Source organism: Cervus canadensis, chromosome 32 (genome assembly GCF_019320065.1).
Source record: "Cervus canadensis isolate Bull #8, Minnesota chromosome 32, ASM1932006v1, whole genome shotgun sequence".
Classification (NCBI taxonomy): domain Eukaryota; kingdom Metazoa; phylum Chordata; class Mammalia; order Artiodactyla; family Cervidae; genus Cervus; species Cervus canadensis.
The window spans coordinates 1,318,392-1,341,679 of record NC_057417.1 but is presented as its reverse complement, the minus strand read 5'-3'; the positions used below and the strand labels follow the sequence as shown (position 1 = coordinate 1,341,679).

The window sequence follows — 23,288 nt, the reverse complement described above, 5'->3', positions numbered from 1 at the left end:
CAGTGCACAGTAAATGAGATACAAACAGGAGTGGCCAACATCATCATCTTTTTTATTCACGAAGGCTGATACCATGACAGGTATCATGAGTGTTCAGACATGATTCTTTGGTGGTGTTGAGAGACATCCTGAAAAGCTTCTGAAAGAGATTAACATTGGAGTTAATTCCTGCTCGGGTATGTGTTTCCATAGGCAGATGTCAGAAAGAGAATTTCAGACGGAAAACTTGAGCAAAGATAAGGAAAACTCAGAGCCTGTCAGGGTATAAGCAGTTCGATTTAGCTGAAGCACAGGAGGAGCGTGTTCAGGGTTAATAATGCTACTTAGGAAAGTGAGAAACAAAGTGGTGATGGCTTTGAATGCCAGGCTAAGAAGTAGAGGCTGAATTAGGTTGGTAGGGAGAGGCCTGGATGAATGTGGGTCAGTTGAGTGACATTCTTTTATTTATCCAAGCAGCATCAATGGAGCAGTGAGTGAGCCAGGCACTGGGACTGTGCAGATGAGTGAGACAGCAGGCGTTGGTTTTTAAGTGCATTGTCTGGAGCTAGACCTATGTGAGGTCTAGGCTAAGCCCATTGCTTGTCTTAAAAAAAAAACCAAAACTTTGTTTTTCCAGAAAAGCTGATCGTATAAAATTAGAGATGATTTCATCCTCACTATAGCATATAATCTTAACATCAAGGGTGTTTTAGCTGCCGAAGGAAAACTCGTTTAGGATCTGCCGTTTAGAAAGCAAGAATTGCCTAAATCTGAGGTAGGGCATGAGTGTTCCTCATGCAGTGGTGGGTGTGTAGTGTTGATGGGTGATGCCAGTGCAATCTCAGTGGGCACAACAGATCGTCAAGAAGAAGTTCCATTCATTGATCACAGTTTTGTAAGTAGTGAACTAAAATCCTAAGTAAAATGTCTTGTTTCTCCTCTGCTAGAAAAAAGATTGCTTTTTTCCTCAAAGACAGGAGGTGGGATGGAAGTGGTAAGGTGGAGTGGAGCATATGTCTGAAGCCCCTAATATTTGTAAATCTAGTAGCCCAAGTTACTTGCTGAGAAAGGTGTAAGGGTCGTTAGCTAGCGTGGCCTTGAGGAAAATGGAGATGCTCTGGAACAGTGGCGCAGACAATTCAGAGCCAGTAAGAGATAAAGGAACATTTTGGAGCAGACGTGAGGGCATGGCATGGTTTTATATTGAATTTGGAGAGTCCTCTTGCTTCCTTAATTTCTCAAGCCCTTCTTGGTGTCATCACCACCTTTTATCACTGCTCCCAAGATGGCAAAATAGGATCCCCATTCAGCTTAGGTAAGCAAAGACAAAGGCTTCCTTCTCACCTCAGGATGATGCTATGGAAGCCAAGCCACAGAGAATACGGGTCCGTTCTCCCCATTTGAGTTACACGGTGAAGCAGCAGTTCACAAACTTAAGAAATGTACTGACCCTTTAAGAACAGTTAGTAGATGACTTGATTTTTACTAGTGTAGTGTTGCAGAGTTAGGTACAACTATAAAAGAAATATAAACTTGTGCTTCATAGCGCTTACACAACTACAAAACAAGAACACTTCTGTATGTTATTTACAGAAATCTGCAAAGCTAACAAGATTCAAATCGGTATTAATTTACTGTGACACCTCCATTTTTGCATAAATGTGACTGCTGCTGGACGTGTGACTGCGGCGCCGCAGCGCCCTGGCACGGGCTGGGAGCCTGCCCTGCCCGCTCCCGCGGCAGCTCGCTTCTCCCCCCGCTGCTCTGTTCAGGCCTGACCATGTCGTCACCCCAAGGTCCAGCTCTCTTTACTGTTCATTCTTACATGGCAGCACATGATTCTTTTCTCAGGGTTAACAAAATGAAAGCACGAAATTTTTACATTTTCCACAAAGGACTCATCCAAGAAGCCAACTTGGATTCCTAAAAGTATGTCGTAGCGTTTGTTCTACCCGCTTCTCAGAGCCCGTGGCTCACGACTTGGCTGTGATTAGTCACCTGGAGTGGGTTTTCGATTTCATTATTCCAGTTAAGTGGAAGAGTATCAGCAGGGTTCACTCCATGTATAAAAATCTTTCAAATTTAATCTAATACATGAAATCTCAAGTAGTGGAAGGACACCAGAAGGTATTAAGTGCCAAACCAAGAAATGATGAACTTTATCTGCACCCTGCTACAGCCTCAGAGGGTGGGGTTGGAAAACAGAATGTGGTGTGGTGGTTGCTGGGGTGTGTGTGGCGGGGACGGGGGGTGTTGCTGGGGTGTGGGTGTGTCTGTCTGTCTGTCTGTGTGTTTTTGCTGGAGAAACCCCACACTTAGCAGACAGGGAGCCGTGGGGGAAGCAGACAAAGGAGATCATTCCAAAAGTGAGCCCCAAAAGACTCCACCATTTGGTGAGTGCCTATCATGCCTGTCCTAGGAATTTTATATGCATTTTCCCCTGATTTTTATAATCACAGAAAACAGCTGCTGCTGTTATCATCGTTAATACACTTCTATAGATGAGGCAGCCCCAGCACAATGATGTTACCACTTTTCTAAGATCTCGCAGATTTCAACAGCCGAATTTTGCTTAACCCTGAAGTCATGTTCCTTCCCCAAAACCATCCTGCCTCTAACCTTCATAAAATCCATCTGTGATCTTATCCTCCTCCTGAAATCAAATTACCAATTTTTCTTAATACATGCCTCTGAAAAATCACACGTAAATTTAGTAAAAAGAAAAAACCCACCAGCTTTCACTTTTGGTAAAAAAAGAATGTTGGAGTGAGGAAACCAGGATTTAAGGATATGTGTTCACCATCAGAGCAACTTGAAAACACATCATTTCATAGTTGCACTGCACTTTTTTTAATAAACCAAATATCAATATGCGTTTCCCTCAGAGCTGCTGAGAGTCATAAAGACCCTCAAAGTCCTGCTAAATTTACTTGTGATCTAAAAACCATTATCACAGATGGTGAACATTCGTTATTTTCTCATTGAGGATTTCCTGCACACAGTTCATTCTTACTGTCTTACTGTTTTTTTTCCCTCAACAAAAAGGAAATACTGATTTTCCTTCTCGTACATTAAGCATTCTCAACAGGAGTGAAAATGGTTCTTGGAAGATGGGCAAAAAGTATTTTTTAATATATAATGTACAGATAATGTATAATGTACAGGGGCTTCCCTGATAGCTCAGTTGGTAAAGAATCCACCTGCAATGCAGGAGACCCCAGTTCGATTCCTGGGTCGGGCAGATCTGCTGGAGAAGGGATAGGCTACCCACTCCAGTATTCTTGGGCTTCCCTTGTGACTCAGCTGCTAAAGAATCCGCTTGCAATGTGGGAGACTTGGGTTCAGCCCCTGGGTTGGGAAGATGCCCTGGAGAAGGGAAAAGCTACCCACTCCAGTATTCTGGCCTAGAGAATCCCATGGACTGGGTAGGCCATGGCGTCACAAAGAATTGGACACAACTAAGCAATTTTTACTAATGTACAGAGTACATAAAGTACATAGAGTACATAAATATATACAGTGAATCTGTGGTATTAAAATTTCAAGGAAAAGTGATTAGGAAAAATTATATTTAAAAGGGTCAGGAGCTAAAATGTAGAAAAGATCGAGAAACACTATGGTAATCAGTTTCTTTGTTCCAAGCGCTGACCTCGGCCTCACACTGGTCATAACTGGGTGACATGCCATCCAGTCTTCACTAGGACTTGATCCTCTTAACTTCTCACTCCTCCCTTCCATCTCTGCTAAACCTTCAAAGCTCGTCATTTCATTCTCCCTTATATTCCATAACTCAGAATTTAAGGAAGTCTGCTTTGACAAAATACAACCTAAGGAAGGCTCTTGGTTGTAAATCTTCAGCCAGTTGTCTGTGTTTGTATGTTTATAAATTAACTCTCAGGCTTAGAAGTAGAGAAAGGATTTGGATGACTTTCTTAAATCTGCTAAAGTATATCCTGTCTCTTGATTATCCCTATGAAGGATTTGGACAGAAGGAGACCAAGGCTCCCAGCCTCTGAGATGCAGTCAGAATACTGCCATTGGGTGGTGCCTCTGTCCTATGAGGACTCGCCTGGAAAGAGCGAGGAAACCCCTTCTCCCCGCCAGTTGCCCTGCCCCACAGGAAGTTCTCTCCCCTCAGCTTTAGCAGATGTTAGTCAGCAAAGTGTTAATGGTACAGTTTCAGTCCTGACAAACCTGGCCTCATCTTCAGAGAAGTAAAGCAGACGCAGGAGGGAAGTGCCATTTGTGCGGCTGGCTGCATTCTAGAATGGGAGAGTATGACAGGCACAGATGACAAGCCCAGTGATTATTAGGCTGTGTGGCCCTGTTGCAGTGTTCAGTTATGCTACAATACTTAGTCCTTCAAATCACTGATATTCTTTCAAAATCTTATTATCTTGGAAATATCAGAAAAATGTATCCTCATGAACAGTCATTTCTACAATCTCTTTGTATATGCAGTGGATACAATGTCCATGGATTTAGACAGTGGTAAAAATGAATGACTTTTAAGATATGTTGCCTGAATTGACAGACAGCACTGTAACTATCCTTGTTTACAAAAAACATTTTAAATCAGGATTATGTACTTGGGCTTAATAATTATAAAATCATTGGATTTACCATTTAGTAATCATCTAAAATGTGGTATTTTATTGTGGTGTTTATAATGTTAAAAAGGAGAAAATTAGGGATCGTATATGCATCTCACTGAAAATATGGCATCTTGAGGGGAAAAAAAACTTAGGTGTCATCTGGAGTGAAAGTTTTCCTCCCTAAATGGTTCCAACCTGACTGATTTTGTCTCCACAAATGCCATGACACTGTGCTCGGACTGTGCGAAGGAAGCCCCAGAATGCCCGTATTTGATTCAGTGAATGGCCCCCCGCATACCTGTTCCAAAGCACCAGGAGGTGGAAGACAAAAAGACAAGAGCAGCCTCCTCAATCCCGGGGCCCAGAATGCTGCAGGAGTACACACAGTCTTTAGCGGTCTCCTTGCATTCTGCTACTAATGACTTTACTCATTACTTCTGAACATGTTTTACGTTGGTGGAACATTAACATCCTCAGGTTTTTCCTTATTGAAGCACAGCATCATCACACTGATGGTCTTTTTCGTCAGCAGTTTTATAAGCGTATGTTGACTCTGCCAAGGTTTTGTGTAGGTCCCTTGAGTCACGTTTGTTTCTGTTCTGATTCCCGGAAGCCTTTCTTGGATTGTTCTAGTCTCAAGCCATACAGCTTTTCTCACGCTTATTAAATATCTATGCTTGGGGTAGTGGGAAAATTGACTTGATTTATGGCACTCTCTTTCATACTAAAACAACTCTTTTGAGTATAGACACAGACACTGTGGAAGCAGATTTATCATAGCCAAAGTGAATTAAGTCACTTACCATTTGAAGTTAAATGCCGCTTGTGACAACAGAGCCAAGTGCCACATGCTGGTGATGTAGCACATTTAGTAAAGAACAGGGCAGATGTATTGGAAAGCAGTCCACGTGACAACTGTGGGCTTTTCTTACCAGGCGGGAAAGCAAGACTCCTTCCTCTCACCAGCCCTGATTCAATTGGAAAGACATTATGTGGGGCTGAGCAAGGCAGCTGCCCTGTGGGAGTGGGGGCAGAGGTCCAGTGCCGGGCTTCAGAGTCTGTGGGCGGGAAGACATACCTGCCTAGGGTTTGGCCACAGCCGTGAGAGTAATGGGGTGAATGGGGTATCCATGAGTGGGGTGGTAGAGACCCATGGGACAAGATTCTCACTATGGGAGGAGGACCCTACAAATACAGAAAAGAAAGAAACCTAGCATGACCTGGGTGGGGTTGGATTGGAAGCGGAGGCGTTGGGGCGGACTCATGGTTTTCAATATATATAAATAAATATAGATGTGCATCCTTAAATATAGGTCTATATTTACATCTGTTAATCATGAGACACATAAATACATTTGTGCTTACACACACAGATACACATAAACTCAGACATATATCCTACGTCTGACTCAGAAAAGGCCTGGGAATAGTGACACCCAAATAGCATTAAGCACATCCAGAATTCACACCTTGGTTTCTCAACAGAGCACGAAAAGTAAAAGGTGAGCTTGGAACATCTTAATGCCAAAAAGTAAGAAAGTGCTCAAAGAATGATGAGAACAGAACAGTAAGAAACTGAAGCCAGCTCAAGGGGATTCCCATGGGCCAAATCTGAAATTATTTGAGCATCAAAACAAGGAATGATTGGAACATTTTATAACCCATTGAATGAAATTTGAATGGCCGAGTCCTTACTGTTATAAATAGATAACATAAACTGAATAAAGAGAGTTTTTTCTTACAATAGGATGTACCACTAATAAATATAGAAGGAATGATAGAATTTTCAAAACCAGTCATGCTAGTAATAAATAACTCAGCCCCATGAAATAATTAATTACCAAGAGAAAAATTAATTTTGCAGTGAAGAAAGCTGGCCAGTGCCATTTTAACAAATCAATCAAGATAAACACCATCAGCTATGAGAGAAACTGAATTTGTCCCCTACCACCTAAAGGGATGGAAAGAACACACTGTTTCTATGGTATTCCTGCCAAAAATACTCCTGCTATGACTTGTATCTAATCTTGAAGACACATCAAAAGAACTGAGAGTAACTCTACCAAGTAACCACCCTGTAATCTTCAGGAGTCAAGGAAAGAAACAACAAGAAAGACTGAAGAACTGTTCAAGATGAAAGAAAACTAAAGAGACTCAAACTCTGTGCCATATGTGGTCCTGGTTTGGGTGTTTGGGTCCTTCTACTACAAAGGATGTCCTGACAGCTGACAGAATGTGAATGGAGTCTGTAGGTGGCAGTGATATGTCGGCGTTAATTTCCTGATATTGATGGTCATATTTTGGTTCCGTTGGAGAATTAGCCTTGTTTGTAGGAATTACAAACCAGAGCACGTAGGGTAAAGAGGTGTTGTGTCAGAGCCTCCTCGCAGATGGTTCGTGGAAATAGGGCTCTTTGAGTTTGAAATTATTTCAGATTTTTTTAAATAGCAAAATAAATGTCCTTTCAGGCCTATTCACCACTAGAGAAATTATTATTCCCTTTCAAAACTACAGAGGCAAGACTTTTAATACAAATCTACAGCCAGAAAATATTTCCTTATTTTGAGATCTTTTATATTTATCAGATTAAAAATAATAAGCTTGCAGAGGATCCTTAAGAGAAGACTTAAGGATCTTTTCTGTTTTAACATACTAAATACACACACAAACATGGCCAATAAAGAATTTTTAAATGGCTGATGGAGCTTTGAATCTACCCAGGCTTCTAAACCTGGGGCCAAAAAAACAGTTGAGTACAATTTTAAAAGTAGCATCCCTGAAAAAGAGAGTGTTGGGGTTTATTGTTTTTGTTGTTCCTTTGGCAAAGCAGTTAAGAATGTGGACCCTGCAAAGCTGCCTGTTTGGAACCATGGACACTACTTATAAGATATGTGATTCTAACAAAATATTTGATTTTTCTAGGCTTCAGTTTTCACATCTGTAAATTAGGATGGATGTATATGCATGCGCGTTCAGTCATATCTGACTCTTTGCAACCCCATGGACCATAGCCCACCAGGCTCCTCTGTCCATGGGATTCTCCAGGCAGGGGTACTGGAGTGGGTTGCCATTTCCTTCTCCAGGGGATCTTCCTGAACTAGGGCTTGAATTCCTGTCTCCTGCATTGGCAGGCAGGTTCTTTACCACTGAGCCACCCGGAAAGCCTGTAAATTAGGATACCAACATTGAAATCACAGGTCTGTCAAGAGAATGAATGAGATAATATATGACGAGCACTTAGACTGTGGCTCATTTTAAGCACTAAACAAAGTTGGCTGCTGTTGTTATTTCAGGAGAAGTTAAATTGATTCATCAAAGCACTCTAGTATGATTATGTTGCCTTCTTCTCCCTTACCAGGAGTAGAATTACTCGAAGGCAATAACCAGTAATGGTCTCTGCTGTTAAACCTGTCCCAAGATCAAACTAAAGCCTAGAAACGGAGCATGTTTTAGAAGACAGCAGGCACTGCAGTGCCATATTGGTTGAATTTCAGATTTGCTGCTTACAAGCTTACAAGACTCTGGTCTTGATCTATTATAAAATGTCTAGAATGTACAAACAATGATAGTGATCGCAAAGGTCTATTGGGGGTTAAATGAGATAATCTTTGCAAAACCTTCTTTGGACTGGCCCAAAGAATGTCTGCAAAAAAATGTGTAGTTTTTTTTTTTTTTTCCTTACTCCTTTAAAGGTGTAGGAACAGTTAATTTAGAAGAATGGAGGCCTTGGCATCAGAAACAGTAGCAGAGCATTTGAGGGCATTTTTGAGAAGTGTGTTAAGTTCATCCCTGTTTGTTCCTGCAGGGGGTTAGACTACCAACGATGGGCTTAAGTTGCCTCAGAAGGAACTTCAGTTGACAAGAAGCATGCCATGTGTTGTGTAATCCCATTCTCTAGAGACGCTGAAGAAGGATAGATAGCTATCTTTCTAGAACAGCACGGATTTAGGGCAAGCGAGCCTTGGAACCAGGGACAAAGGAAAGAATCTTGATCCAGTCCCCATCTTTGTTAAATGAGGAAGAGGATATTGATTTTTCCAGGCTGTAAAAATGTAAGCCTTTCTTTTTGCCAGAAAGGGGTCATGTCACATGCACAAAGTGTATGTGTGTGGTTTCTTTTAAAGAGAAGATGTGCTTCCTTTAAAGAGCATGTAGTTGTTCATCTAGAAATTAGTGATTCTTGGTTACTGATCTAGGACTTCTTCAGAACTCTGAGTTTTACCAGAAGAGCTCTGAATATGATCTTCTGCTTTCATTCATTCACTCAGTCATGCAACAAGTATTTGTTGAGAACTCCCTCCTACTGTTCCAGGCACTCTGTTAGATGTTGATTACTTCAAAAGTGAGCAAAACAAAAGCAGACTGCTCCTGGAAGAGGACTCAGTCTCCTGCTCTTAAAACTTCTAATGGGTTTTATGGCGGCTCTTTTCATAGGAGCTGACTTCAGACTGTGAAAGTGAGATTCTTTTGGCTCCAGCTCTGAATAGATAGGCGTTTGGTGTGTAAAAGCAGGCATCTCGACTTTGCCTGGAGTTGCCTTACCTGCAGATTTCCTTCAGGCAACATCCCTGTGCCTAGTGGAAGCCAGTGACCTGGGGGAGAGGTACTCATTGTTGATAGCGCGTGTGAAATTAAACTTGGCTGGTCGCTGGTGGAATATGTTATGAACTAGAAGCTCTCCGTGTCTGCCTTCAATACAGGGGAGGAGATTTTTCCTTCCCACAATCATGGCGATGTTAACTCTCTCAGCCGACTAGTGGCACAAAGGAAAACTGCCGCCTGGGTCTGCATTGGCGAAGGCAGAAAGCTGCAGTTACGGGCATTTCCCTGTGACAGGGAGAGCCGGGAGAGCTGGGTGCGGAAAAGCACCCCAGAGAGCAGTTGGTGGTGACATGCCTCTGTTTTTATCCAGATATGCTAGGAGCATGTTTATTCACTGTGGTGCCTCTGCTGCGATAAGACCCTCTTCCTTCAGATGCCCTAGACCACCGTTTGTTTAGCTGGAGAACTTAATGAGTAATGGATGTGCTTGGCTGGCTGATAGAAAGTATTTCCACAGCCTGCGGCTGTGTTTATAGAGAGCCAGAGAGAGACCACAGGCAGCAATTTGTCTTCTTAGGTATCAGCAAAGTCTTCTCTTTTAACAACTAGGGGATTTATTTTTAACTGCTTGAGTCAGTGTTTGTCAGATGATGCAGACCATCAAACTGCAGATTGAAGTCCCGGGTGCGGGGGAGGCTGGAATGGCAAGGGAAAGGGGGCTGGCTGAGAAAAGGGGTGGGATTTCAGCATCGTGCCTCCGTGGCTCTGCCTCCCAACGTGGGAGAGAGTTTCGGGCTTCCAGCAGCAGGAGTGGATTTGCAGGTCAAGCTGGGAACGAAAGGGTAACGGTTGCCTTCAGCTGCTTAAAGATACAACTGCCCAGGGATCGGGGTATTGTGAGGAGGTGGCCGGCGGCCGGCACCCGGCAGGGACCAAAGGATTCCCAGTGCCGGCCTCTGCTGGTCGGCAGATTGAGCGTTTCCTCTGCTGGATGCTGCCTGTCTCCAGGAGCCTCTCACCATGATCGATAGCTCCAAGAAGCAGCAACAGGGCTTCCCGGAGATTTTAACTGCTGGCGATTTCGAGCCACTCAAAGAAAAGGAATGCCTTGAAGGGAGCCACCAGAAAAGTCTCAAGGAAGGTCAGTCTGTCTGTGGACAGGGGCAAAACGGCCACATTTACCCTCCTGTGAACCAGGCTGAGCGTGTGTGTCTCCTTCCCACGCCGTGTGTCTGCCCTCCGTCTACTCATGTACCTTATACGCTCTAAGTTCTTTGAAATGAAGGCATAATGCTGTTCTCGGTAGCTCTTTCTGAAGATTCATTAACTGATGGAACTCTAGGGATTTGGCAGTAATACAGTAAGGGGACTTAAGAAGCCAGTCCTCATTTCAGTAAGATGCTTCCAGGTTCATTTTGTCTATTTTCTCATGTTCTCCCATTTTTCTGTGCCCCTCACCCCCACTTTAGGAGAGGCCATTTCCTTTTCGGTCTTACTCAGAACCCTGCTCCTTGTAGGTTGACAAAACATATAATTCCAGGAAAATGGTTTTGTTTTTTTTTTTTCCAATTAACATGTGTATGACTTTTATTGTTTAAAACCAGGAAAGTAGCTAGCTCTTTCTTAGTTATATCTTTAAATGATTGGTTTATTTGGTTATCATGCACATTGCATCCTTTTTTTTTTTCTTTTTTTAAAGTACATTGCGTAGTCTTGTGGTTTTTTTTTTAACAAAGCATAGAATACGCTTATGAATGCTGTCAGTTATCGTTAGCGGCCACTGCACAGGTACCTCCCTGATTACGAAAATGTCCAAAGGCCTGGGCCCTACTGTCCCGTGTCCCAGCACACCAGTGTGGCAAGACCAGTGCCACTGTGCTTTACTGTTGGCAGCCGGAGGCCGAGGGCCACGGACTCAGAGATTCAGAATCTTCTGCGAATAAGCTTTCCTTAAATCTGAGATTTGAAAATCACCCCCCCCCCATGCTTGTTTAATTTGAAATTTGTTTCTAGTATTTTCAGGAGGGAAAAAACCCCACGCTAACCTCTCTTCATTTTATCTGCCTTCAGCTCCTGCCATCAGCCACCCTCTCACCTCTCCACTGGCTCTTCCTCATCTTCTGGAGACCCAAACAGTCAATGTAGTTCTCTTCCCCAGCTGCAGTTTGAGCTTCTTTCAAAATGATATTCCTCCTTTCTTTTTTTCACACATTTAGAATATGAGAATATGATAGATTGTTGCATATTTAAAAGATAATAAGAAACAGTGGTTGTTTCTTATTGGAGTTGAACTTCTTTTGGGTACTGGTAGAAAAAAAAATCTAGATGGAAACAGACGACACACAATGAAGTATAAATAGCTGTTGCCAGGAACCAGACAATGGGGTTGCCTCTGCTCCTGGCTGGAAATCGTCTTGTAGATTTCTCATAAAATCGATACCAGAAGAGTTTTTAGGATGTGTTCTAGTGTCTCACTGAGGGGAACCTACGTTTTTAAACTCATTAGCTTAAAAAAGGGATTATTTATGTATCATATAAGTCAAGTTCTAGTGTTAAGCTCCTATTAGCACCATACATTTTTAACTGTTTTTTATGCTACTTGAAAAACTGGGAAAGTAGAGGAAAATGGAATTGGAGAAATAAAAAGATGTCACAATAGCAGGATGATAAGGAGCATAGAGAGAAAGAATTAAAAATATAAAAACAGGGTAGGAGAATTATCAACAGGAACAACAAAATTGCCTTAAGATGTACCAATTCTTTCCCTAACCACTATGACCTGCTTTGAATTTATATAAATTTATACATGTACCACAGTATAATGTCACAGCGGGAGAGCACGGATCCTAAAGTGAGATATACTTGGGAGCAAATCCCATTTTCTAGCTCTGTGACCCTGGACAAGTCCACTGCTCTGAGCCTTAGTTTCCACCTTTGTACAGTGAAGATAAACAATACCTACTTGGTAGTGTTTTTATGAGATGCCCAGTTTAACACCAGTGTAACCATCCCTCTTCTAATTTTTTAACCCTTTTGTTGCCTTTCCCTTCTGCTTAAAATTTAATTTTTAAAATCCTGTATATACTGACAAAGCAGAGAAGTGTTTGTATCTGTTGTTGTTCAGTCACCCAGTCACATCCAAGTCTTTGCGACCCCATGGACTGCAGCACACCAGTCTGTTACTTTCATGTAAATTCATCGGTTTAAATAGGTATATGGGAAGAGAACTTCCATGTTTTTAAACACTCCACAGAAATGATTGGATGATAAAATGAATCTGTCTCACCACAACTGCACTGACTATGCTTTGCTTTCTATCTTAACAGACTGTACTTCTGCTTATTTTTTGCTAGAGATAGGGCGGAGGGCAAAAATAACAGCCAAACAAAAAAAAATTAGATATCAGAGGTGATCTGTTACCTCAAAGGTAGTGATACCAACAGCGGATTAGCCGTGAATTTAAGTAGAAGAGAAAAGATGGGGAGGAATTATGCAGAAAGCGTCTGCTTACTTGGCTTTGTGTGAAGGTGGCTAGATCCCCGTGCAGGCTTGAACCCCTGGAATCCAATGTGTCACAGCCACTGTCTGCAGAGGAGCTCCACGGTCAGCTTGTCAGACTCGGGCGACGGCCACTGCTGGGTGTCGTCTGCTTCCGGGCCCTGGGTCGTGCGGCAGTTCTCTGCATCCGTGAGAGTTGACTGATGTGGCAGCAGTGTTCAAACACTAAAATGTCCTGGAGGCTAATCAGGCCCAGTGCCCTCTTGTCAAAAGACAAACTTTGGACCATCAGTCATGCCTATGGTTTATGCCTCATGTTGAGGGATACTAATTTGAAATATTTATTATCTTTCACATGAACCGTATTTGCTGTTCATGTTCATTTTTGGCAAAGTTGGGTTTTGTATTTGTTTGAAAGAACAACCTCTGGGATTTTTTTAAATGCCTGAATCAGAAGTTTTCAGGTAACAAAGGAAGGATAGATTTTGATCCATTCAGTTCTAATCATCTAGCCACAGCTGGGTGACAGTGTCTGCTGCAAGGGGTGGGCAGTCTGCTTCTCAAGCAGTTGCTCTAGCTCTTACTTATTGGGGGACATATTAGAATTCCTGTTGTTGTTGACAGTGCTAATTAGCTGAAATTATTATTAGGGGTAAAGCAGGTAATCATGGGTTTCAAAGTTTATGTGACACATTAACAAGAAAATTTAGTAATACCTGTTGAAACTTCATGAGAAAAATGTTCCAAGTGTCAACTGCCTGTGAATAGTTGTCACCACATATCAGAGAATTGTTTGGATTACAAAGCACATCTCCTCACAGTTTTGTTAATCCTTATATAAACTTTTTTGATAAATACCTACCTATGGGTATAGTTGGAGAATCTAATTATTTTCTGCTTTAGGTGAGAAATAGCAAGAAATGTCGTAAATTCTGATCAGATTCAAAATAGGACATTTTCCTTAGACTAGTTTCTTTTCTCAAAGCAGCAATAAAGGAATATCAACTTTTGATTTATCCATGAAAGGTTCAGAACATTTTCTAATAGTGCTCAACGTAGATAAGATTTAATTTAATTTCTGATTCTAACAGCTAAAGGATGTTACAAATCACTGACTTGACAACTTACAAATTAACAATCACAAAACTTTAGGGAAAGTCAAATAAATTGAGATGATTTAATTCAGATAAGTGGCTTAATATGAAGCATTATCGAGATAATGAATCATAATGCCAGTGCTCCCAGCTAGTGATATCCCATATATATCAAAGACAAAATGGTATTAAATTAATTGAAAGAGGAAAAATTGATGTTCAATATACAGAGCTTTCTAATGGTGAAAATAAAATAACCAAAAAAAGAAAACTGGCTTGTATATTAATTACTTTGACTAAACTACATGCTCCGACAAACAGCCCCCCAACTCAATGTTTTAACTAATGAAAGTGCATGTTTTGCTTAAAACTAGTCCCAGGCGGGTTAGGCAGCTCTCCTAGTCAGTAGTCCTCTAAGAAGTGACTCGGGGATCTGGACTGCTTTCATTGCGTGGCTCAACTGTGGATGTTGAGGGGAGGAGTTGTAGATTTAGAGAACTACATTCCCAGTCCCGTCACAGACTGGGAATAGCAGTTGGGATAAAATATGTGAAAGTTTGTGGAAGATTGCATCGTAGATAGTGAAGTGGATTAATACGTTGCACTGGGACATGGCTATAGGAGATCTGTGTGTGGAAAACAAGAAGCACACTTGAGATATTCTGAGTAGTTCAGCCTAGGAAAAACAGATAAATAAAAACCTTTATCAAAGCACCAGAACTTTTCTGAGTGACAGGAGCTATCCATACTGTACCTGCACTGTACATTAGCCTCATTTAAATTTAAAATCATTAAAAATGAAGTAAAATCATTATCCACATTTTAACCACTCGGTTGCCACATGTGGTTAAGAACCATGCAGCTTATAAACCATTTCCATCACCGCTGGAAATTCTGTTGGGAAACTGTTCATCCCAGCTTTGCAGGTCCAGAGTGTCTTAAAACCCAATCCCTGTGCCATTTCCTAAAGAAAGTCACCTGAACCTGTCACCTAAAATTAATTTCTTCTCTATCATATCCTCCCAGTGACTTGCTCTGCATCTGTTTATGGCATGTCACCTTTTGCTACTGTGACAGGTGTCTGTACTGTCTTCACTGTTAGACCATACTGTTTCTTAGAGATAGTGTCATTGTTTGAATAATTTTTATACCTCACCTCCAGTGTCCTGCCTCTCATAGATATATTACTATTATGCATTAAGTATTTGGAGAATATTATATCCCTCCTTGCCTTCTTTTTTTTTTTTTTCCTCCCTGCCTTCTTAAACAATATAATCGTTTGAATTATTACCTTCAGATATAATTTAAAATTCAGTTATGAATTAACGGCTACCCCAGAACATAAAGCATTGGGGCCTTAAGTCATTGGTGAGATGTATAAACCATTTGCCTACACAGAGAATGATCTCTGGATCATTGCTAGACTCATAGAATCGTTATTTATTATTTGATCTTTGTCATCTGCCACATTCTGCCTTTTTGATTCACTGGTTGTAATCTTGAAAAGTAAGCAACAAATAAAAGGTAATAGTGGAATCCTGATTCTGTTGTTAATGCAACTAAAATTTATTGTCATACTAGGAGGAGTGGACAAATAGGAAGTGAAATAGAGAATGCTAGCTAGCCTTCTTCTAGAAATAAAGCACATGAACTTTGCAACATCTGTTTTTGCTTCTTGGGGAATTTCTTCTTTCTTCATTTTCTGCCAGTGTTCTACATAATTAAAAGTGTTGTACAAGTGAGATATCACTAAATTAATTTTTTAAAATAAATTTGAAGTGTAAGATATGGTTCTTAAATTCAAATAACATACAGGTATGGAGGGAAAAAGGAAAAGATTCCTCTTCCCAGATGTAATTCAGTGTCTTTTAAAAATGGGTATATGCTACCTGTGAGATAAAATTATATAATTTAACTTTTTATTAGAAATCATTTTATTTAGCAGAAATTTGAGTGCTTCTTCACAGCATCATGTCAGAGGTTATAAACCTCTATAAGCTATGGCGTTCAAGGAGCTTAGAGCCTGGAAGGCAGGAAACTGAGTGATAACATAGAATTTAAAATACACACACACACACACACACACACACACGTGCAAGAGACAGCAGAAGAAACGTCTGAGTGGAAACTGAGTGATAACATAGAATTTAAAATACACACACACACACACACACACACACGTGTGCAAGAGACAGCAGAAGAAACGTCTGAGTGCTTAGGTCCGCTCGAGTGAAGATCGAAGACTCTGAGTGCCAGGCGTCTCTCTTGTGCTTTGGGCCTTCACTTATCAACATTCCTGAGGCTCATTTCCTCTAGGGTCTCCCCCCGCCATCGGCTTACGGTGGGAACCTGAATAGGAGCGATCCCCAACACCTTCCTTGACCTCCTCCTCACGGCCTGTCACCAAATCTGGTTGCTGAATCTGTCAGTCCTACCTCAAAGATACTTCGTTTGTCAACAGCTGTGTTTCACCACAGCCCCACCCTTGTCCAGGTCCCTTTCCTCAAACAGAATCTTAACAGGAATCTTTGCTCAAGTAGAGAGAGAGGCGCCCGCTGACCTCTGCCCACACTGCGGTCCCTTCGGCACGGGGAGCCCTGCCTCTGTCTTACTTCTCCCTCCCCGACAGCTGTTGTCTCCCAGAAGGCCTCTCCCAGCCCACCCCGCCGCATCGGCCTGAACGGCTGCAGCTCATCCTTTGACCTGCATCATCGTGTGCAGTCGCTGTGACATTGGGATCACACGCAACTTGTGACAGCTCTCTGTTCTTCTGTTTTTGTGGGCAGGTTGGCGTGTGTGTGTATGTAGGCAGGTAGGTATACCCTTGAACAGCATGGGAGTTAGGAATGGCGACCCCCGCCCCCGCTGCATGCAGTCAAAAATGGGAGTACTGCTATCTCTGTCTCAGAAACAATGGAGCTGATAAATGAGTCAACCAAGGGCAGGAACTGAAACAGTTTACGCAGAGGCAGGACTCAACCCCTGATTCTTTCGATTCCACATATCGTGATCTCTGATTGAACAGAGATCCACTGTTCCCCTACACCACTCCCCCCTCCACCACTTAGTTAACTAAAGATCTGTAAAATGAAAATACAAGTACTGTATTTATTGGAAAAAAAAAAATCACACATAAAGGGACCTATACAGTCCAAACCCATGTTGTCTAAGCATTGTTCAGCTGTGTGTGATGTTTGTGTGTGTCCCATTCCTGAATCCACAAAATGGGAATAAAAACCAAGATATTGAGCCAGGATCAAGAGAGTAGCATGTGCTTACTATTCTGGAAAAAACTGGAGGTAAATAACGTCCTTCTGTTTTCCTGTTTTGTTGTTAATTGTGTTTTTATTCAGAGAGGCTGCCTAAGGAGTTTACACTAAGACATTTCAGAATCTCTTGTACAGTGTGCATTTTCCCATTTGAGAGGGATTAGGAAAGAGCTCTCAGCTGTCAGCACCTCCGCCTATAGCTGCACACTGAGAGTCTAATGTAGCAGGGAGACAGAATCTTCGATTACCCCGAAAATAAGAAAAATAAACATTATTTTCTTTTGGAACCATGGAGGGTTAAGAATCTTATCTAGGCATATAATGGGTGCAGAATGAGCACGATCCTACAGGTAAAAAATTGTCTGGAAAATCAAGTTTTTTTAAGCCTCTTTACAGTGCTGGTGGTAACCAATTAAGCAGATGATTTTACTTTGGAAGTGCCTGTTATTTGTGGTAATCTTCCATTTTCCCACTGTGTCCTTTAATTTCCACTTTTTAACCAAGTGGGATTTCTTTAAATGCACGTAGGTACGTGTGATACCTTTCTGTGTGTCTGCCACAGGCTAGTGTCGTCCCTGCCATTCTGTGCCAGGTCCCTGCCTTGACATCCTGTTGTCATAGCATGGAAGCATACTTTAAATTCATTCCAACTTTCGACAAAAAGGAGAGGGGAATTTGTGTGAAGGTATGATCAGTTTAAAGAAACATGCCCCATTTTTAGCAGCCTGTTTCCATGGAAACAGAAGCAGCAGCCAACCACAGAGTTATCAAAGTGCCTGTAAATTTCCAAGGCTGAGTGTTGAAAACATTGTCTTCCTGACCTCATGCTGCAGATTAATGCAGGAAACCTATAGTGCATCAGCCTGGACTGCTTGCATTTTTAGTTTTTACTTCATTTTTGCTCTTTCATTTCTAATAGAGAGTAAATGCTGCATTCTTGACTGTGACCTCCCTACCAGCAAGGGGTAGTAGTTTAGAATTCCACAGTTTGTACCACCTGCCTCTTCTCCCACACCTTCACGCCCAGTGGACTTCGTAAAGGTGCAGTAGACTTTCTGGATGAAAGGCTGTATTTCTATCTGAGGCAGTCTAAGGCTAACTTTCTTTTTTATTTATTTGTTTGTTTTGGCTGCACTAGGTCTTCATTGCCGTGCGTGGGCTTTCTTCAGTGGCAGTCAAGTGCAGGCTACTCTCTAGTTGCAGTGTGCAGGCTTCTCATTGCAGTGGCTTCTCTTCTTGCAGAGCATGGGCTCCAGGGGGCACAGGCTCAGTAGCTGCAGCTCATTGGGTCAGTGTTCGTGGCTCGCTCTCTGGAACACAGGCTCAGCAGTTGCAGCTCACTGGGTCAGTGTTCGTGGCTCCTTCTGTGGGGCACAGGCTCAGCAGTTGCAGCTCACTGGGTCAGTATTCATGGCTCGTTCTATGGGGCACAGACTCAGCAGTTGCAGCTCACTGGGTCAGTATTCGTGGTTCGTTTTATGGGGCACAGGCTCAGCAGTTGCAGCGCACTGGGTCAGTATTCGTGGCTCCTTCTGTGGGGCACAGGCTCAGTAGCTGTGGCACAGGGCTTAGTTGCTCTGAGGCATGTGGGAACTTCCTGGACCAGGGATCAAACCCATGTCCTCTTCATTGGCAGGTGGATTCTTAACCCTGGATTACCAGAGAAATCCTAAGGTTTACTTGCATGTTTTTTTTTTTAAATTAACAATGTTGTCTCTCCTTTTTCTAAATGGAAAATAATGATAATATAAAAATTCCTGATCAAAATGCTGTTTGTACTTGGTAATATTAGAGGTTTAGATTTATGTGTATATTGTGTATATATTTGCTTCAGACAGGAAGTGGTAGTTGGAGTTTGCTTAATCAGTGCAGATAGCATGACTCTTACAAGGCAAACCACCATTTTATTTCTGGTCTCTTTGTATTCCTTTATTTTAACAACTTGAAGAAGAACTTTATTTTATAATTGACAAATTAGGCCCATGAAAATACAACAAGAGGTCTGTAATCTTTGGTTGTAATCTTCTGTAATCTTTTTACCATCTATGAGAGTACTTAAGCGCTTTCTGTTGGTACTGTACGGCTGCTAAGCCGTGTCTGACTCCTTGCGACCCCGTGAACTGCAGCACGCCAGGCTTCCCAGTCTTTCACTATCTCCCTGAGTTTGACTCAGTGATGCCATCCAACCTTCTCATCCTCTGTCACCCCCTTCTCTTCTTGCCCTCAGTCTTTCCCAGCATCAGGGTCTCTTCCAATGAGTCAGTTTTTCACATCAGGTGGCCAAAGTATTGGAGCTTCAGCTGCAGTACCAGCCCTTCCAGTGAATATTCAAAGTTGGTTTCCTTTAGGATTGACTTTTACACTTCTCTAATACAAGCTGAATTTCACATTAATTGTAAATGGAGGTGAAATTACTGTCTATCAGTTTTCAATGCTCTTTTTTACTCCTTTGCCCTTAGCCTTCCCTTTTTCAGTCTTCTTTTACCTTCAAAACAATATAATTAGATTTAAATATAATTAGATGTCACCAACATCAATTCCAAAATGTCTGAAGCCTCAAATTCATACAACTAAGCAAGACAAGTGTTGGTTCTGTCCCATGATAATCACTTGCCACATTCAAAATCCTCTTGGTATTTATCCTTAAATTTGGCTAGAATTCTCTTTCCTTAGAAAATAGTAACTCAGTTATATGTTGTAAGTATACCATGCAACATTAAGTAAAACACATTTATTAAAGTTTCTATATGGCGAGCATTGTAAAAGGTGCTAGAATATAAGGACAAGGTCTAGAAGGGGAATTAGAGGCCCCACCCAGCACAACAAAACCTAGAATTTGGTGTGGCAGGGAATGCAATGTAATACATAGCTGTTACTGTAGTCATCAAATCATTAGAAGACAAAGTCACCATTGGTGGTTAATGGAATTATGATGGTGAGGGGGGCTAGCCGGCCATGAGTGGGAATTAAGAAATTTGATTATCGAGTAATTAGTTTCTTAAGGTCTGTTGTTCCGCCAACTGTTCCATTTTTTCTGTTGAGATAAAATTCCCATAACATAAAAGTAACTTTTTTAAAGTGAACGATTTCAGGGGCATTTAATGTATTCACAGGGTTGTGCAAGTACACGTTTATCTAGTTCCAAAATGTTTTCATTAGTCCAGGGGAACACCTTGTGGTCATGAAGCAGTTACTTCCCCCCAGTTTCAGGCAGCCAGCAGAGTAGCTGTCTCTTTGTATTTACCAGTTCTGGATATTTCACATCTATGGAATCATATAATATTTGACCTGTTGCCAGCTGGCTTCTTTTACTTAGTGTGGTATTTTTTTAATTCATCCATGTTGTCACACATACAGTGCTTCACTTCTTTTACAGCTGAATAACATTCCACTGTATGGATAGACTAGAATTTGCTCGTCCGTTCATGTGCTGATGACGTCAGGACTGCACCCACCTTTTGGCTGTTGTGACTAGTGCTGCTGTGAACGTGAGTGTGTACGTGTGTGTGTGAGAGCCCGTTTCCACTTCACCTAGAAGTGGAATTGCTGGGCTGCAACTGTTCTTAACTTAAAAATTTCACCTGATGAGCTTGAGAAAGAACTGCCAAATGTTCTAATTTTGTATCTTGTCGTCTTTTTCTCTGATAAAAAATGATATAGTTCAGAGCCATTGAGTGACTTGCTTGTTTCTGGACTGACTTCTCTCCCCTAAGCTGTTACATTATGAGTTGGAGCATTTTAGGGAAAAATAACCATGTTTTTCTTTTCCAACTTGTTCTTCACAGTCTGCAATGAGTATTTCAGACCTTCTTCACTGGCCTCAAACTGACTTTTCCTTCATATGCATCTCATTTTGAACAGATGATCTTTCCTCCTCCTCCTTTGAGAAATTAAAAGCCATCATTTGAAAATTTGCTGGACATCCCAGACCAAATCTATAAACCCACCTGCAGCCATATGCAGTTCTCTGTGCCCTCCTGTCATGATGGAGGAAGTGATGTTCTTGTTTCCTCTGAATCCCAACCCCCTTCAGGAAACTTGCTGCCTCTTACTCTCTCTTTTATTCTCGTTCATATTCATTCATTTCCGTTCTCTCCCTCCCCAACCCCACCCCCTTTCCCTGTTGCTCTTTATCACTTATAAACCTGTTCAGGTATGTTCCAACCTTAAGTTCCACACCCCTCAAGCCTTCACCTCACTCCTACCTTGCTGCGCAACATCTTGAAAGCATTTCTGCCATTACTGTCATTCTCACACTCACCCCTCCTTACTCCCTAACCTCTTCAAGTCCCATTTCCATCCATCACTCCACAGAGCAGCTCCTCCATGTATTGCAGCAGCAGCATTGGGCCCAACTGGTCACGAGCCCTTCTGGAAACACTTCTACACACACTCTCCAGGCTCCTCCTCTTCCTTGGGCATCTTCCATTTGTTTCCTTTTTTGACTTTCACCCCCATCCGACCCATAAAAGTAGGCTGTAAGTTGGATTTCCTAGGAGCTTGCTCCTGGGTTTGCTTGTTGCTTCCTCTTTCTATATTCTCTACCGTGGCAAACTCCCATGGCTTCAAATACCACATAAGTGACAACATCCAAATTTTAGTCTTCTGCCAAGACCTACCTTCTGAAATCTGGAACCGTGGAACCAATTGTCACTTTGCCATCTCCACTTCTAACTCAGGCATATCCGAGACTGAGCTCCCTAAATGGCCCTCATGTGTTCTTTATCTCAGTTAGTGGTCTACCCAGGTTCTTAAGCCAGAATCCCAGGCACCATCTTTATCTTTTCTCCTTCAAACACAACATCCAGTCCTTTACCACATAGGGTTGATTTTGTTCTAAGTATGTATCAAATCTCTCCATTACATCTCTCAGCTGTGTTGGAGTTGAAGAAAAAAAAACCGGGAAGCCTTATGCTTACTAGGTTTCTATCCTGGAATACGAGAAAAATTTTACTAAATTTATAAATCAGTGTATGGTTTACAAGAGAAAACTTAACCAGTTCTTCTGACACCCACTGTAAATATCTCTGCACTCAGTCAAAAACCAGCCCCATCACCCTCACTAATTCTTTTGATTGCTCTTGTTCCTTTACTGTTCACTAGTTATATCAAATTTTACTGTTACTTTGGCATGACATTGTTGGTAGTTGTGGCTAAAAGTAAGTGATCTTTGTTTCTGAATTTAAAAATTACTTTACAGCCTGATGATGTATATTGTGGGGAAAGGATGAACAGAAAGAAAGGTTCTCTTTTATCTTGTAAATGGGAAAATAGATTGGTGCAACCATTTGGATTGCAAAGTGACTCTATCAAAATTTCAGATGTGTGTATTTGTATTTAAGTGTTTATACACAAACACGAACATAAGGGATGCCACAAAATGAAAATAATCGTTGCAGCACTGTTAATAATAGCAGTAAATCTGGGAACTTCAGAGTATAAAATTGATACATCCATATGTTAGCTATAGCCAGTAAGAAGAATGACCTAGATTCCATGTTTTTTTTTTTTCATGTTTTTTTTTTTTTAAGTAAATAATCAAACTATGTGAATGGCATGATCCCATCCCATATATTTCCTTCGCATAGAGTATATTTAACATTGTCAGAATATTCACAAAACATTCTCTCAAACCATAGAAATTTAACAGTGGTTACCTTTGTGGAGGAGGACTGGAGGTCTCTGGTAGGATGGACTGGCTTTCACTTTTTTTTTAATTGAAGTATAGTTGACTTACAGTATTGTGTTAGTTTCAGGTGTATCAAAGTGATTTATGTTTTTAGATTATTTCCCATTAAAAGTTATTACAAGATATTGAATGTAGTTCCCTGTGCTATACAGTAAATCTTTATTGCTTACGTGTTTCTTATAGTTGTTTGTGTCTGTTAATCTTATATATATACCACATCGTCTTAAATCAGTCCTCTTGATTGTCACTTGGGTTGTTTCCATGTCTTGGCTGTTGTAAATAGTAAGCACTGGAGTCCATGGATCTTTTTGAAATGGTGTTTTCATTTTTTCTGGATACACATGCAGGACTGGGATTGCTGGATCATATGGTAACTCTGTTTTTGGCTTTTTAAGGAACCTCCATACTGTTTTCCATAGCAACTGCACCAATTTACATTCTCATAAACAGTGTTTAAGGGTTCCCTTATACCCTCTCCAACATTTATTATTTGTAAATTTTTTGATGATGGCCATTCTAATCAGTGTGAGGTCATTGTGGTTTTGATTTTTATTTCTCTAGTAATTAGCAGTATTGAACCTCTTTTTCATGTACCTCTTGGCCATCTGTATATCTTCTTTGA

At 41.4% G+C, this 23,288-nt stretch overlaps 1 protein-coding gene across 11 annotated transcripts in view; it reads left to right on the top strand.

The window, feature by feature from the left end:
- MRTFB (myocardin related transcription factor B) overlaps positions 1-23,288 on the top strand; it is a 205,890-nt gene that overhangs the window by 126,178 nt on the left and 56,424 nt on the right. Inside the window, exon 1 of one of the 11 annotated variants that reach the window (XM_043456396.1) lies at positions 9,227-10,257. The exons of the other annotated variants lie outside the window; for them this stretch is intronic. Coding sequence (XP_043312331.1) covers positions 10,137-10,257 — 121 coding nt within the window. The 5' untranslated portion in view covers positions 9,227-10,136. Of the gene's footprint in view, positions 1-9,226; positions 10,258-23,288 lie in introns of those variants that run through there. 11 annotated transcript variants of the gene reach the window in all.